The sequence below is a fragment of the Melospiza melodia genome, chromosome 7 (genome assembly GCF_035770615.1).
Source record: "Melospiza melodia melodia isolate bMelMel2 chromosome 7, bMelMel2.pri, whole genome shotgun sequence".
Classification (NCBI taxonomy): Eukaryota; Metazoa; Chordata; class Aves; order Passeriformes; family Passerellidae; genus Melospiza; species Melospiza melodia.
The window spans coordinates 28,764,890-28,781,798 of NC_086200.1; the positions used below are offsets into that span (position 1 = coordinate 28,764,890).

Consider the following 16,909-nt stretch of genomic DNA (forward strand, 5'->3'; position numbering starts at 1 on the left):
CAGTCCGCCTGCCAGCGCCGCCCGCGGCGGGAGCCCCGCCTGCTCTCAGTGCTGGGCCGGGCCCCCGCAGCAGAGCCGGTCCGAGCCGCTCCCCGGGCCCGCGGCGGCGGCAGGGACCGCACGGACCGGCCCGGGGCGCCGCCGCCGTGAGGGCGTAGCCAAGGGCTGACTACAACTCCCAGCGTGCCCCGCGGCGCCTCTTTGGGGGCTCTGGCGGTCCGCTCGCTTTTCATTGGTGGATATGCTTTCTTGCGTCACGAGCCCATGTGGGAACCGCGCAGGGCTATTGGCTGGCGCTCCCGCAGCGGCAGCCAATGGCCGGTGCGAGCGCCGCCGCTGCGGGCTGCGGGCCGGTTAAGGTGGAGCGGGCGGAGGGGACGGGATGGGGCAGCCCCGCCGTGTCCGCTCCTCCCGATGGGGCTGCCCCGGGCACATTGAGGGCTGGTCCCGAGGGACCCCGGCCCCACTGTACACCGGAGCCCGCTGTCCTGCGGTCCCCGGCCCGGCAGGCACTGTCCGGCTGTACTTGTTTGTGATGTCCGCCTCCGGGCGCTGCTCCGCCGGTGGCCGGTGCCACCTCCGCTCGCAGCGTCGGGGGCGGTGGCAGCGCCCGGCGTCACTCCCCGGGGACCGAGCTGCTCTGGGGACGGGGGAAGCTCCGCACCGCGTTGGGGGACACGAGCGTGGCGGGTCCGGGGGCAGCGCCCGGTGAGCCCCGGTCTGGGGCGGCAGTGCAGGCGGGCACCTCCCGAGCGGCTCCGTTCGGGGCAGCAGCGGCATCTCCAGAGCCGGCGCCTTCCCCGAGCTCCCCTCGATCTCCAGCATTGCCGCGGTCGCTCGGCGCCTCGGCGGGCGCGGGAGCTCCGGTGTCCCGAGCCCCGCGGGAACGCGCCTCCTTAAGCGGGCGCGGGCGGCCGGGGCGCGCGGGGCCGAGCGGCCGCTCCCCCCCCGCACCGGGGCCGCCTCAGCCCCGCCCCGGCCCCGGAACGAGACCCCGGGAGCGCCGCGCGGCCAAACCCCGGCTCCCCGCCGAGCCCCGGCAGCCCCGGGGGAGCGGGAGCGGCAGCAGCGCCCCGGGAGCGGCGGGGCCGGGAGCCCTCAGGATGTTCCCTCAGGGACGGCACCCGGTAAGTGCCGCGGGGGCGGCGGGGCCGGGCCGGGCCGCGGGGCCGAGCCGCAGCCTCCACAGCCGGGCTGTGTCTCTTCTACAGCCCGGACAGCCCTTCAAGTTCTCGGTGCTGGAAATCTGCGAGCGAATCAAGGAGGAGTTTCAGTTCCTGCAGGCGCAGTACCACAGGTGGGACCAGGGCCGGTAGGACCGGGATGGGCTGGGCTGAGTGCGGTGGGATAACGGGGGAAGGAGGAGGTGGGGAGAGCTCCTTCAGGAGCGCAGTGTGGTCTTTAAGGACGGAGTGAAGCCATCAGAGTTGTCACAGGAGCAGCTTTGGGGCCAGGCGCTCCCCAGAGCTGCTGCTCTGCTGGTGGCACCCAACCTTGAGTCCTAAAAGGATCAGATTTGGGAGCAGGCTCTGGAGGGGTGGATGGTGGGGACAGAGCCTCGTCTGTGCAGAAGGAGCAAGGTGAGAGAGGGGTTTGGGCTGGGGGACAGCGTGAAAGTGAGAGCTGGGGAAGCCCAGTCTTGAGTGGGGGTCCCAAGGGGATGATCAGCCAAATTTCCTCTGGCTGAGCTGGGTGTAGGGGCAGGGAGGGCACAGAGCTCTGGGTGGGTGCTACAGGTGTGTGACACTCCTGCAGCACGCAGGGACAGGCAGGAGATGTGCTGGGCTTGCCCCAGGGATGGGGCAGGAGCTGCTGCAGGTCCATGAATGGAAGCCCTGGCTCCTCTTTGCAGCCTGAAGCTGGAGTGTGAGAAGCTGGTGAGCGAGAAGACAGAGATGCAGAGGCATTATGTCATGGTGAGCTGTCCCCCTGCCGTGTCCCCTGAAGGGCTGTCCCCACTTCTGCTGCCCTCACACACATCTGGCTGCTGGGGCTCCTCTCAGCCCTGCCCAGTGCTCACCTTGAGGCTGGGGAGATGTGGGGCAGGAAGGAGTTAATCACCATTTCTCTTGGTGCTCAGTGCTGCTTGAGCCCGGGAATCCTGCCATAGGTTTTGTCTCTCTTTCTTTCTTTCTTTTTTTTTTTTTTTTTTTTTTTTTTAACCTTCTTCTATCTGGCCTTGTAAGAGAGCTCCCAGCTCTTCCCTCTCTTTCTCCCAAGGGGTGGATATTTAAGAACTGATGTTTCAGAGCTCGTGGTTTTGGTGGAAGGGGAAGGAGCAGTTGCCAATGAAGGGTTAAAAGGCCCCAGGACAGACTGACCATCACTCAGAGCCTGCCAGGAGCTGCTGGGAGGAAGAGGATGGGGGGACAGCACAGCAGCTCCTTCTCCTTCATCACCTGACCTTACTGGCCCCTCTGGGGAAAGGGGGGGACCCAAGTGGCACCATCCAAGAGGCAAAAAGATGGGAATTTGGGCAAAGAATATCCCAGGGGTGAGCACAGCCCTGCCTGTGAGGCTGGGTGTTGATATTGCAGGGCATGTTCCTCTCACCCCTCAGCTGGGATCCCTCCCCACATCCCTGAGGCTCACAGGGATTTCCAGAAGTGCTTTCCTGCCTTTGGAACAGGTTTTGCTGGAGGACAGCAGATCCTCTGGTGTCCTTTTCTGCCCAGGTGTGGGGATTGGGGTCAGAGTCATGGTGGGTGAAACCTGGAACAGATTCCAAGAGCCGGGACAGGATCTGGGGGGGCAGCAGAACTGGTTTCCCCTGGCTTACACAAATTGCAGGTGTAAATAAACAGCCTGTGCCTGCTCCCTGCCTTATCCCAGGCTCCTGGCACAGTGTCCCAGCCATTCCTCAGGGCTGCAGGCAGCCAAACCCCGGGCTGGTCCTGGGCCAGCTGCTCTGGACAGCTCCTAACCAGGCTGTTCTGTGCTTTTTGCTTTTCCTCTCAGTACTACGAGATGTCCTACGGCCTCAACATTGAAATGCACAAGCAGGTAAGTGCAGGGGGGCTGGGAGGGAGGGTGGCTAGAGGCTGAGCTTGGAGACTTTGTTGGAAAATGATCTCCCTTGAGCCCCGTAGCTCTAATGGCTCTGAGTGACACAGGGGCTGCCTTGCAGAGGGATGCAGCAGTTGTCAGGATGTGTTATCGAGTTCCCTGTCCCAAAGAGAAGCACTCAGAGCCCTGCTGTGAGCCTTGGTGCCTCCCTGCAGTGCTTCCCTGGGGCCCCACTTGAAGGAGGGACGAGGAGGAAACAGCAGGAGCTAGAGCCCAGAGGCAAATGGATTGTCTTTCTTTTCTTTTTTTTTTTTTTTTTTTTTTTTTTTTCCTTAATCCCCTTTTCCTTTCCCAAAGCCAGAGGAGTGTTTTCACCCTTCCCTGGTTCCCCTTTTGTTCCAGCCTTAATTTGCTTTCCCTCTTCAGATTTATCAATCCAGTCATCATGGGCTCTCTGCCAGGGAAATTAGTTTGGACCAATGCCTGACAAAGTGGCAAGTCAACTGCCATATCCCTCCAGCTGGCTCAGCCCCTCCGAGTTTGCTCCTTTTGTTAGCAGGGAGCCTGCTGGGGACCACATTCCTGCCACCCTTAACACACCCCAAAATCCAGTGGGAATTTGAGCCAGGGGTGGCCAAAGCCAGGGTGGGGATGGGGGTTCTGCCCATGAGAGGTGGTGGCCAAGGGGGTTGAGGAGTGGGAGCCTGGGCAGGAGGGGCTCTCAGGATCTGTGGGCACAGTGGGAGCTGCGGGTGAGCACAGGGTGCTGCTGGCTCTGGGGCACGGCAGGGAAATGTTCCCTTTGTTCTCCCTTGGCTCCCAGCCTGCTTTGACCTCTGCAGCACCGGCGGGGATTGTCAGAAACCTGAGCTGATAAAACCCTTCAGAGCAGCCAGCCTCGGGCTGCATTTACAGTTTTTCCCCAGGAAATGTGGGGTTTTCTCTTGGAGAGGCCGGGCTGGAAGTCACAGCCCCTTTCCTCAGAAGTGCTGCTTGCCCTGCTGTGGGTTTGTCTGCGACCACAGAGCCTCTCCTCGGAGGATGCACCGGGTTTTCTGCATTCCCCCGTGGGCAGGGGCAGCTCTGGGGGTGTTTTGTGCCTCTGAAGGAGCAGAGGGAGCTGTCCCAGGGTTTGGTGAGGCTGGGAGTGGAGTCCTGCTCCAGATCAGGGCAGGCACAACCAGAGAGCCGTGAGGGATTTACTGGTGCCGTTCCAAGGGGGCTGAATCTGTGCAGCTCTGCATCCTGCTTGCTCTGCCTGGCTTGGAGCTGGATGTTTGGGAAGGGAAGGCACAGGGAGGGCTCCCTGCCAGCTCCTGTGGCTCGGCTCCCCTCTGTCCCTGCCCGCAAAGCCAGGATGGGTTTGGGCTGAGCAAAGGCAGCTGGGCTGCAGGGACTGACAGCTTGGAGCTTGCCTTGGCCTGGGGCCACGCAGGGATTGAGGCCTGGGCTCCCTCCCCTGTGCCTGGCAGCAGTTTGGGAAATCCCACAGGGATGCAGAGGCAGCAGGAGAATTTCCCTGGGTGGGGAGAGTTTCATCCTCTGCAGAGCTTGTGTTTGCAGGAGGGGGGGACAGGATGGGGATCAGAGCCCTCCATCCATGGTGATAGCTGCTGATTCCTGCTGTCCTCCTTCAGGCAGAGATCGTCAAGAGGCTGAGTGCCATTTGTGCCCAGATCATTCCCTTCCTGACACAGGAGGTAAGGAGGATGCAGCAGATTGATTTGCCCCTTCCCCAAGAAGCCAGAGCCAACTCCTGCCTGAACCACGGGAGCTTTTGGGGAGGAAAACTTCAAGCCTGGGCTGGAGGGGAGGGAGAAGGGGCTGTGCAGGGGAGGGTGGGGCAGTGTGGAGCTCCCTGGGGCAGGAGCAGGGTGTGACCACGCTGTGCTCTTCTTCTGCCCAGCACCAGCAGCAGGTCCTGCAGGCAGTGGAACGGGCCAAGCAGGTGACCATGGGCGAGCTCAACAGCATCGTCGGGGTGAGTTGCACTGCCTGCCCTGCCTGGGGGCAAAAACTCCTCCCTGCCTGGGCTTTGGGACTTGCAGTGATGGGGGAAATTTTTACTCTTTTAATGCACCCATTTTTTTTACTACTTTGATACACCCGTTATTTACTATTTAAGGGTTTTTACTATTTCGATACACCCGTTTTCCGTTTTTTACTTTTTAAGGGTTTATATTATTTTGATACACCCATTTGTACCATTTAATGGTTTTTATTATTTTGATGCACCAACTTTTTATTATTTAAGGGTTTTTACTATTTGACACGCCCATTTTTTACTATTTAAGGGTTTTTACTATTTTAGTACACTTATTTTTTACTATTTAAGGGTTTTTACTATTTGACACACCCATTATTTACTATTTAAGGGTTTTTACTAGGTGACACACCCATTATTTACTATTTTAGGGGTTTTACTATTTGACACACCCATTTTTTACTATTTAAGGGTTTTTACTATTTGACACACCCATTATTTACTATTTAAGGATTTTTACTATTTGACACACCCATTTTTTACTATTTAAGGATTTTTACTAGGTGACACACCCATTTTTTACTATTTAAGGGTTTTTACTAGGTGTCACACCCATTATTTACTATTTTAGGGGTTTTACTATTTTGACACACCCATTTTTTATTATTTAAGGGTTTTCACTATTTTAGTACACCCATTTTTACTTTTTAAGGGTTTTTACTATTTTGAAACACCCATTATTTACTATTTAAGGGTTTTTACTAGGTGACACACCCATTATTTACTATTTTAGGGGTTTTACTATTTTGACACACCCATTTTTTACTATTTAAGGGTTTTCACTATTTTAATACACCCATTTTTACTTTTTAAGGGTTTTTACTATTTTGACACACCCATTTTTTACTCTTTTGAGGGTTTTTACTATTTTAATACACCCACTGAGGAGAAGGGATTATCCACAGTGTCCTGAAGGTGTTGGGTGCCCTGTGGCACAGCCATGGCCTGGGGTCGTGTCTGCAGGGAGAGACTCAAGGGTGGAAGGGGAACGGGAGCAAAACAAAAGTCCAGAGGGAGAATAAAAGAGGCTGTGCTGAGCCTGCAGAGCCCAGACAGCCCCGGGGGAAGGGGCAGGGCTCTGACCCAGCCTGTGCAGCCCCCAGAGCTCTGCTGCCCCCTCCCCATTCCCATCCCTGTCTCACCCCATGAGCTTTGCACCCTGCAGGGAGGGGAGGGGAGGGGAGGGCCGGGCCGTGGCTGCCTCCTCCACATCCACATCCAGGAGCGTTTGCTCTTTCTCTTTCAGCAGCAGCAGCTCCAGCAGCTCTCCCAGCACGCAGCCCCCCTCCCGCTGGTCCCCCACCCCTCCAGCACGCAGCCCCCCAGCCTGAGCACGGCCAGCTCGGGGCTCCTGGCCCTCTCCGGGGCGCTGATGGCTCAGGTTCAGCTGGCCAAGGAGCACAGAGTGGCCCAGCATGGGGAGAGCAGAGGTAAGGGGATGAAGCACAGCTGGGTTAACCCTTGAAAGGCTGCGATGCTGCTTTGCCTCTTTGCCGAGGCTCCTGGCTGCTGCATCCCCCCCGGGGATGGCAAATTCAGGGAATGGAATGCCTGCAGCCCCAGGAGGCTGGCTGTGTTTGTGGCTGCTCTGCAGTGATGCTGTGTGTGTGCAGCCCTGGGCAAGTGTTTGTGCCCACACACAGCTCTCCCTGCTCCCCTGGGTATTTCCAGTGCATGAGATCCCCACCACAAAGAAATCCTCTCTTTTTACACCAAGATCTGATACTTAAAGATGAGACTTTTAAGGAAAATTCTGTTGCAAGGCCTTGGTAGAAACTGTGACAGCCACAAGCCTGGGGCAAGGAATTCAGAGAGCAGAGCCTCATTGGGTGTGTTGTGCCCTGTAAATTACACTAATTCCTAGTCCAGATGGGTGCCTCCTCCTGTCAGGATCAGCGAGTGCCTTCCAAACATCATCAATATTTAATCATCATTAAATCAGTGCTCTGAATGCTACTGGCAGGCCTGGGCCAAATGAGTAACTGTGCCCAGCTCTCCTCCTGGCCTGTTGCACAAAGGAGGAGCTGCTCTGAGCTCAAATCACCTTTTCAGAGCACAGTGGTTGTGCTGAGAGGAGGCTGGGACAAGGAGAGAGGCTCTGTGGGCTGGGAACAGGCAGCCAGATTTAGCAGGAGTGATATTTCCCTGCACATTTCCCTGCACACTCCCCTGGGGAAGGTGCTGACTGAAATGCACTTGGGTCAGGACCCCAGAGCAGCAGCAAAGCCAGGCATGGGTGGGGTTTGCTGCAGGTTCTCATGGTCTGGCTTGGCCTGCAGGATTTCAAGGTGGTGAAAAGAGCAGCAGGAAGCTGTTGGTGGCAGCTCTGCCCCCCCCTCTCTGCACACAGCTGTCTGCAGCTCAAATCCTGCCCGTGTTTCTTTAAGGATGGCTTCCACAAAGGAGGAAAACAAAGTCCAGAGAGAGAGAGAGAGAATAAAAGCAGGCTGTGCTGTGCTGAGCCTGCTTAACCCTCAGAGCCCAGGCAGCCAGAACTTCTCTCAGCCTGGGTGTCTGGCTGTGGTGAGGGCCATTCCTTATTAAAAAAAAAAAAAAGGGGAAAAGACTGAAATGCTCCATCTGTCTGGGGTTAATCCTCAGTGCTCTGCCATAGAGCTGGTGTGAGTCAAGCTGAGCCAGGGGTGCACAGGGTTGATGGCAGGCATCTGGTCCCACTCCAGACCATGGCCTTGGAGCAGTGCCTACAGGAATCCCTCAGCTTCCCATCCCTGCCTGCCTCTCCTTGCCAGCAGAGACCTGGACTCATTCTCTCTAAATGCTGGTGGATCTTTAGGAGCAAAAATCAGCCAGGGAAGGTTGCTGAAGGCCAGCCCACAGCCCTGTGCCTGGGTTTGCAGTAAATGTGTTCCCTGGGCTTGGATTTGCAGTAAATGCCTGGCACTCCTTCCCTGGGCTCAGGGAAGTGGACTTGCTTTGCTGTTCATGTCCAAAAAGCCTCAGAGAGTTTCCAAGCAGGGCTTTTAGGCATGGCTTCCTAAGGAAATGGGATGGGTGTGATTCAGGGGATCTCAGCTGGCCAGCTCTCCCCTCCTGGGGCCTTTGGATCTGTTTTCATGTCTGGGGAAGGGATTTCAGAGCTCTTGGAAGGAGGTGGGTGGGTAGAGATTCCCCTGCTTCCCTGAGGAGCACCAAAGTGCTGACCTCCCTTTAGACAGCACAAAATCCACATTTCAGGTGGGCAAATTGGGAAATCAGTTGTGATTTTTTTTTTGTTTATTTGTTTTCTAAACATCTGTCCTGCTGTTTCCTGATTTGCCCTGCTGTGCCCCTCTGTCCTTCCTGCCTGGGTGGGTATGAGTGGCACAGGCTTGGCATTAACAACCTCTCCCTGTCCTCCCCTCTGCTCTGACATGGACCTGGGATGTTCTCCCTGCTGCTGCCTGCATCCAGAGCTCACCCCAAGCAGGGTAAGTTGTGGCAGGCCAGTGGCCTCAAGCTGGCCCTGGTGGCATCTCCAGTGTGCTCCAAGCTGGCCACTGGCTCCTGGGAAGGGATGGGGCTGCTGGGTGAGCTTTGCTGGCCTGGGTGGGCTGTGTTTGCATCAGGGTTTTGTAACTGCAGCTTCTGGGCCACCTCAATTCAGTCTTTGCTGATGCAAGGAGCTAAAGATCAAGGGCTGCTCCCAAAATAACCAGCTCTGTCCTTTTCAAGGAGTTTCCAGTTTAGGAATCATTCTGAGCAGGGCTCAGAGCTCTCAGCCCCTCTGCAGTCCTTGGCTGCCCCCTCCCTTTTAGGAGGATCCTTTTAGGATCCCCCCAGTCCCAGAGCTGTGATTCTGTGAGTCCCTTCCCAAGCTCCACAGCAGCTCTGCACAATCCAGGCTCCAGGCAGGGGAAGGAAGGGTTAATGATCTCTGCTGGGGAATTGCAGGCATCGATCTGAAGGAGAGGAGGAAGGAGAGGAGGCGTTTGTGATGCCATCAGTGCCCAGGCACACCCAGGAGCAGTCAGCTGCAGGGAGCCCTGCCATGGGGCATCTCTGTCACCTCTGGCTGCATTGTCACCAGTGTGGGGATGCCAGGGCACGTGTGACACCCCTGCAGCTGCCAGCAGCACCTGGGGGAGGGCTCTTCTTCCTGCTCAGCCCCATTCTGCTTCCAAAACCTCCTGGCAGGGTTGAGGTGAAGCCAACACAGCTCCAGTGGGAATTTTCTGCTTGTTGTCTCTGCAGGGCTGGGTCTCCCTCACTCAGCTTGGGGTTCTGGGCTCCTTCCCAGCAGCCTGGGGGATGCTTTTACAGGATGGAGGTGGTAGTGGAGCAGGGTCTGGCCCCACTGAGAGCTGAGGGGTGGCTGCCTGCCCTCACAGTGGCTCTCTCACCTTTTTCCCCTCTCCCTCAGAGCGTTTCATCTTCCCCTGCCGAGAGCCTGCCCGACGAGGAGCGCACGGGGCTGAAGAGGAAGAGGGAGGAGAAGGAGCTGCCTGGGCATTCTGTGAGTGCCCCAAGGGCTGGGGCTGGGCTGGGGAGGGGGCTGGGCAGCCCTGTGCCCACCCTGCTGCTCAGGGCTGCTGTGCTGGGAGCAAGAACAAAGCAAACGAGGAGCCCCAGGGAGGCCCCTCAGCCCAAGGCTGGGTCACTGCCAGCAGAACTGGCTGGTGTTGGTCCAGGGAGGGATGTACAGGAGAAAATGGGTCCTGGGAGTGATGTACAGGAGAAAATGGGTCCTGGGAGTGATGTACAGGAGAAAATGGGTCACTCTGGGGCAGAACAGAGCCTGCTCCAGCATCTCCCTGTGCTGACTGAGCCCTTCTGGGTTTCTCCCTCCTCGCAGGACAGCGATGGGGACAAGAGTGACAACAACCTGGTGGTGGATGAGGTGAGCCCTTAGAGCCTGCAAGGCATCCTCCTCTAGCTGCAGGGATTGGGTTTAGGGCTCTGGTTGCCCAGCTTTGGGGTTCTTTAGGCTGCAGCTCGTTGTGGCCAGCCAGGACACGTGCCAGCCCTGCTCCAGTGCGTTGTGCCAGCCAAGACTGATTCCACTCCCACTGCTCTGGGAGGGCTGTGCCAGCCAGGGCTCAGCTTTGCCAGCCACAGGCTTGGCTCTGCTTCACAATCCCGTCAGCCCCTTTGCTGCAGCATCCCATATGGGGAGGCTGATGAGCTGGGATGAGAGCTCCATGGAGCTGGGCTCACTGCTGGCAGCTCCTGTGGCTGGAGGTGGCAGGAGCCTCATGGCACACCCTGGCACTGCCAGCCCCAGGACTTGAGCCCCTTCCTGCCCTGCCTGGCCCTTGAGCAGCCTCAACTTTAACTCACCTCACTGAATTCCAGTCTTCTGCCATGGAACTGCCACATTCTGCTTCTGGTACAGCCTTTCCTGACTGAGGCACACCTTGATCTTGATCCCAGCCACCACCACTGTTCTTGGTAGAAAAGATGTTTTTGGGGATGTGCTTATTCCCTTTTCAGAAGACAGAGGGGAGAGAAAGATATGAGGTCTTTTTGTGCCACTTCCTAAGGAAATACAAGCCCTGAAAGGAAGATCAGGAGGAATTTCTGCAGCAAATGAGGCTTATGAAATCTGCTCATTGTGCTGATAAAATGTCACAGACCTGGTTGAACGGCAGTGCAAGAGCTGAGGGGTGGCCTGGCCTCTGAAATGGCAGCCCTGTCTCAGCTCCTCGTGTGTGCTGATCCCCATCCCTCCTTGTGAAAGCATCCCTGGCCACCAGTGTCCTCTGAAGCTGCTGTCACCTCTCATTTTATCCAAAGAGCAAAACCGAGGCCGTTTCTCATCCAGGGGAGCAGAACGCAGCGCGGGTGCTCCTCATCAGACCGAGGGCACTGATGGGGTGGTGCTGGCTCCCCAGGGACCCTGCCCTCCTGCCCAGGGCTGTTCCTGCTTCCCACAGCGCTGTTCTCCCCCCAGGACCCGCCCTCGGAGCCCGGCAGCCCCCGGAGCCGCCCCCCGAGCCCCGCATCCGTCGGGGGTTCCAGCGGGGAGCCCCGGGAGCAGAGCCCGGTGAGCAGCCCCGGGGCTGGGGTGGGAATTTCTCATTCTGGCCAGTCTGGAATGCCAAATACAGCCGGATAGGAATGCTGGGTTTGTGCCCATTGCGGACAGATCCGTGCCCTTGGGGCAGGGCGAGCACTGCTGGGCACAGCCCAGCTCTGCAGTGCTCTCCACCCATCTGCCTGCAGGATTCCCCAGAGCTGCTCACAGCAATTCATTTTTCCTCTTTTTTTTTTTTTTCTTTTTTTTTTTTTTTTTTTTTTTTTTTTTTTTTTTTTTTTTTGCTGCTTCTGTGTGGTTTGTTTTTTTTTTTTTTTTTTTTTTTTTTTTTTTTTCCCCTTTTCCTTGCCAAGCACCAGTCCAGCGCTCAGATTGAAACATCAGCATGTGGCAAGGGGGAGGGAGGGATGATGTTTCTGCCACTCCTTGGCCTCCCAGCCACCGCAGGGACCGAGTGATCTGTCCCCCCATCTGGGGTCAGGAGCCAGCTGGGGGCTGTGGGCAGCAGCGAGCAGCAGCTCCCCAGCACAATCGGATTAGAGCAGACAAAGCGCCCTGAGCAATCTGCCAGCACAGCACGGAGCTTTTCTCTGTTATTAATTTTTTTTTTTTTTTTTCCTCTCCTTTGCTGGTGTCGACAAAATCCCCAGACAGAAAAAAAAGCAGAAGAAATAGGAGAGGCAGGCAGGGAAGAAAAAAAAAAAAAAAAAAAAAAAAAGCAAGGAATGAAATAGCTGTGGGGATTGGAGAGGCCAGTTCATGCCAGGCATCCTCTTGGTGCCAGGGGAAATTTGCTTGAGGGGCCAGCAGATGTGCCCAGTGCAGGGTTGGGGCAGTTTGGGGTGATTCAAAGCTTGGATGGGGCATTTGCAGCTGTGGGGAGAGCAGGGACACGTGAGGGGCAAAGGAGAGGGGACCTGGATGGCCAATCCTTGTCCAGCTCCGTGCAGGAGCTCCTTCTACCCTCCAAGGTGTGCAAGATCCTGGCCCAGGCTCTGCTCCCACAGCTGAAGCTGCTCTTCTTCCCTCTGCTGCACAGACCCGCTCAGTGGCCAGCGCTGCCACCTCCAAGCCCTCCTCTTCCTCACCAGCCCGTGGCTCCCTCACGCCAGGGCCCGGACCCAGCTCGGCCACCGCGCTCCGGCCACCCCCGGGCAAGGCACCGGGCACCGACAGCGCCAGTGAGTGACAGGGACAGCATGGGGGGTCACTGAGGGTCCAGGGGGGTCACTGAGTGTCCAGGAGGGTCACTGGGTGTCCAGGGGGGTCACTGGGTGTCCAGGAGGGTCACTGAGTGACAGGGACAGCATGGGGGGGTCACTGGGTATCCAGGGGGGTCACTGAGTGACAGGGACAGCATGGGGGGGTCACTGGGTGTCCAGGGGGCTCACTGGGTGTCCAGAGGTGTCAGTTAGTGTCCAAGAGAGCACAGGGGGTGTCACTGAATGTCAGGGGTAGCATGGTGGGGGTCACTGAGTGTCCAGGAGAGCACAAGGTGTGTCACTGAGTGTCCAGGACAGCATTGGGGGTTTCAGTGTGTCCAGGGGGGTCACTGAGTGTCCAGGACAGCACAGGGCCTGCTCTGCTCTGCTCTGGTGGGATGGGATGGAGGATTCAGGACCTGTGTGCCACCAGCAGAGCTGGCAGGGCCATTTTGCTCCACAAGATCAGAGCTATGAACCATGGCCAAGAGGAGCCCCTCTGCCATTTCCACACACCCGCTGGGCTTGTATGGTGGTTGGGGTACAGCAGGGGTTTAATCTCTTTTTCTCTGCTCAGTTGTCATTTTGGTGGGGCTGCACAAGCTGGCTGCTCCAGGGCTTGCCTGTGGGGTCGGAGGGGGTGTCTGTGCAGTCACCAGGTGTCCCCCCCTCTCCCCTGGGTGCCGCCAGGGCCAAGCCGTGGCTCTCTCCTCGTGCAGCTCTCTGCAGCCCCCTGAGCTCCTCCAGCCCCTTCACGTCCTCCCTGGCCATGGTGCCCCACGCCAGCCCCAGCCCCTGCACGGGCACCCAGCTGGCAGTGCCCCAGGCCAGCAGCACGCTGCTCCACGGCCGCTCACCCCTGGTGAGTCACTGAGGAGGGGTCTGGGTGTGCTGGCTCTGCTGCCCGTGCCCTGGGCACCATCTGGGCTTGCAGCCATAGGAAGGGCTCCCTCGCACAGCTTGGTGGGATGTGGGGCTGGTGGAATCTTGAGAGAAGTCTCTACTCCTTCCACTGGTGTTTGTGGGAACGCATTTTGGTCTTTGTCACTCTGTGTGAGGAGGAGGCTTGCACAGAGCCAGGCTGGTCCCAGGGTGTGCAGGGAAAGGCCAGAGCACAGCTTTGGTGTCCTGTGCTCTGCTCCTCATGTGTCCTTTGTTTTGTGCAGGTGGCATTTGAGTCTCACCCTCACCTGAGGGCCTCCACCCTCTCCTCTTCACTCCCCACCGTCCCTGGAGGGAAAGCGTAAGTGGCTGCAGGGCGGGTGGGGACAAGGGGCTGAGGTGGGAGCTGGGAGCATCTCCCTCCCAAGGGCTCACCTGAGGGGGAGCTGCTCTCCAATCCTGAATCCAGCTCTGCCATTTCATTCCTGGCAGCTGGAGCTGGGTAATTAAACCTTTAATTAGCCAGGACATAATGGGCACCTTCCACCTTTTGGCTTTGGCACTCTCCACCTTTTGGCTTTGGCACCTTCCACATTGCCTTGGGCACATTCCACCTTGCCTTGAGTGTGGCTAACAGAGAGATCACCTCCTGCCCTTGGCATCACACAGGGCTTGTTCAGGCCTCTCTTCTGCTCCCTTCTAGTGCCTTCTCCTTCCATGGCTCTGACTCCAAACTGGACTGGATGGGGGCTGTGCTGGGGGAGGAGGGGATGTGGTGGCTTCTGGGGGTGAATTTGGGCTCTGTGGACAAGCTGGGGGCAGCAGGGAGCAGAGCCTGAGGGAAAGCTGGGCTGTGGTTGTTGTGTGCCCAGCTGGCATCTGCTCATGGCTATGCTTCCAAACTGTGCTGCCTGTGTTGGACCTGCATGGCACCTGCTCACTCAGGATTCTGCTGTTTCTCACCATTCTGCTTTCTTCCAGTGCCTTCTCCTTCCAAGCCCTCTGCCTCCAAACCATCCTGCCTGTGTTAGACCTGCATGGCACCTGCCCATGGAGGATTCTGCTCTGGTTCTTGTTGCTCTGCTTCTCACTGCTCTGATCCCTTCCAGTGCCTTCTCCTTCCATGTCCTTGACTCCAAACCGTGCGGTTTGTTGGTGCCATGTGCCCGTGGTGCCTGTTGGACCTGCGTGGCACCAGCCCCTGTCCATGCAGGATTCTGCTCTGCTTCTCAGTGCTCTGCTCCCTTCCAGTGCCTTTTCCTTCCATGTTCTCTGCCTCCAGACCATGCTGCCTCTGTTAGACCTGCATGGCACCTGCCCATGGAGGATTCTGCTCTGGTTCTTGTTGCTCTGCTTCTCACTGCTCTGCTTCTCATTGCTCTGCTCCCTTCCAGTGCCTTCTCCTTCCATGCCCTCGGCCTCCAGACCATCCTGCCTGTGTTAGACCTGCATGGCACCTGCCCACGCAGGATCCTGCTCTGTTCCTCACTGCTCTGCTCCCTTGCAGTGCCTACTCCTTCCACGTCAGTGCAGACGGGCAGATGCAGCCGGTGCCTTTCCCCCCCGACGCCCTGCTGGGCTCCGGCATCCCCCGGCACGCGCGGCAGCTGCACACGCTGAGCCACGGCGAGGTGGTCTGTGCTGTCACCATCAGCAACTCCACCAGACACGTCTACACCGGGGGCAAGGGCTGCGTCAAGGTCTGGGACGTGGGGCAGCCGGGCACCAAGACGGCCGTGGCTCAGCTCGACTGCCTGGTGAGGAGGAGGAGGAGGAGGAGGAGGATGAGCAGCAATGCCTTTGGGCTGGGGCTGGCAAGGGGAATGTGCCCCTGCTGCAGTGCAGGGCACAGAGGGGCCTTTCCCAGCTGCAGGGGGAGAAGGAGAAGTGTCTCCTGGCAGGCCCTGTGTGCTCACCATGTGCTCCTTGCCTTGCCCTGCTGCCCGTGCCCCCCGTGCAGAACCGTGACAACTACATCCGCTCCTGCAAGCTGCTCCCCGACGGGCGCAGCCTGATCGTGGGGGGGGAGGCCAGCACCCTGTCCATCTGGGACCTGGCAGCCCCCACGCCCCGCATCAAGGCTGAGCTCACCTCCTCTGCCCCCGCCTGCTACGCCCTGGCCATCAGCCCTGACGCCAAAGTCTGCTTCTCCTGCTGCAGCGACGGCAACATCGTGGTGTGGGACCTGCAGAACCAGACCCTGGTCAGGTGAGTTTGGGCCAGGGGCTGCAGGGCAGCACTGCTGGGGACTCCTCTGGCCCAGGACAATTCCCTCATTGTGCCCTGCAGCATGTCCCTGCCTGTCCCTGTGTGTGAGCCTGGCCGTGGCACAGTGCCTGCCCTTGCACTGCTTACTGCTGCCCTGCCCTCGCTCCGTGCTGCAGGTGCTGCCTGCCCTGCCAGCTGTGCCCTCTCCCTCTCCATCCCCCTCTTTCCCAGGCAGTTTCAAGGCCACACAGACGGTGCCAGCTGCATTGACATCTCCAACGATGGCACCAAGCTGTGGACAGGGGGGCTGGACAACACCGTGCGCTGCTGGGACCTGCGGGAGGGCCGGCAGCTGCAGCAGCACGACTTCAGCTCCCAGGTAGGGCTGGAGGCCTCTGGAGCACCCTGGGCCAGCTGGCACCTGCTGCTGGGCACCCTGTGAGCCTGTGTGTCCCCTCAGATCTTCTCCCTGGGCTACTGCCCCATGGGAGAGTGGCTGGCCGTGGGCATGGAGAGCAGCAACGTGGAGATCCTGCACGTCACCAAACCCGACAAGTACCAGCTGCACCTCCACGAGAGCTGTGTCCTCTCTCTCAAATTCGCCTCCTGTGGTAGGCAAGGGCCCTTTTTTCTGCCTGGGCTGTGGATAGCCTCAGATTTATCCCTGTGGTTTAGCCCCTGAATGGTGTCCCAGCTGCTGACACCCACTCTGTCTCCTGTCCCAGGGAAGTGGTTTGTGAGCACGGGGAAGGACAACCTGCTCAACGCCTGGAGGGCGCCCTATGGAGCCAGCATCTTCCAGGTGGGCTCAAGAATCTTTGCAGGGGCATTGTGGTGGCTCCAGGCAGCAGCCCTGCTCTCACCTCCTGCCCTCTCACTCAGTCTAAGGAGTCTTCATCAGTCCTGAGCTGTGACATCTCTGTCAACGACAAATTCATCGTGACGGGCTCTGGTGACAAGAAGGCCACAGTGTATGAGGTGGTTTACTGACTGCTGCCACCATCAGCAATGGGGACACACCTTGCCCAAAGCCACCGTGGCTCACAGAGGCCTCCAGTGCTGGACCTGCCCTCCTGCAGCTCTACTTTCCCTCCTCCTCAACTGCTTTCTGCACCAAACCAAGGCTCCAGCCCCATCTCCTGCCCTGGTTCCTGCAGGGGCTGAGGGCTGGGTGCAGCCTGGCATCCCCTGAGGCTGGGCAAGGGCTGGACTGGACAGCCTGGGTTCTGTCTGTCTGTCCTACAGGGAGCTGGCCAAAGCCTGAGAGCCTGTGTCTCCTGAGTTACTGCTACTGACTTAACAGCACCCATTTTCTGCTGCACTAACAGCTGTAAATTATCAGTAAAGAAATGTATTTAAATATGTTTTCAATCCCTTACTAATAAAAATGAACAAAAGAAGGGCTGGGCTCGTTCTGAGCAGGGACCTTTGCCAGCCAGTGCTGCCAGCTGTGCCAAGGGCTGGGCTCTGAAGGGTGTCCTGGGGGGCTGATTTTGGCCAGCAGCAGAGGAGAGGACACTCCCAGCATGGCAGAGGTGTGGCTGCTGGCCTGCCGCGCTCTGTGGTGAGCTGTGGCTGGGGCAGGAGTCCAGA

General features: G+C 58.1%; 1 protein-coding gene across 5 annotated transcripts; it reads left to right on the forward strand.

The window, feature by feature from the left end:
- The first annotated feature begins 1,057 nt into the window (after window positions 1–1,057).
- TLE2 (TLE family member 2, transcriptional corepressor) lies at window positions 1,058–16,716 on the forward strand. Of its 5 annotated transcripts, XM_063160965.1 has the most exons (20): window positions 1,058–1,127; window positions 1,212–1,297; window positions 1,853–1,916; window positions 2,959–3,003; window positions 4,644–4,706; window positions 4,913–4,987; window positions 6,297–6,480; window positions 8,462–8,478; window positions 9,411–9,503; window positions 9,843–9,887; window positions 10,941–11,033; window positions 12,064–12,205; window positions 12,946–13,088; window positions 13,393–13,469; window positions 14,616–14,865; window positions 15,069–15,316; window positions 15,548–15,695; window positions 15,777–15,927; window positions 16,042–16,118; window positions 16,199–16,716. In XM_063160965.1, exons 1-20 carry the CDS (start codon window positions 1,104–1,106, stop codon window positions 16,304–16,306), a joined length of 2,133 nt encoding a protein of 710 aa, XP_063017035.1. In that variant the 5' UTR covers window positions 1,058–1,103; the 3' UTR covers window positions 16,307–16,716. The 5 variants fall into 5 exon arrangements, 4 of the variants coding, with proteins under 4 accessions (XP_063017035.1, XP_063017032.1, XP_063017033.1 ...); XR_010028411.1 differs by lacking the exons at window positions 10,941–11,033; window positions 12,946–13,088 and having other exon boundaries at window positions 11,996–12,205; window positions 15,552–15,695; XM_063160962.1 differs by lacking the exons at window positions 10,941–11,033; window positions 12,946–13,088 and having other exon boundaries at window positions 11,996–12,205.
- Window positions 16,717–16,909: the final 193 nt, after the last annotated feature.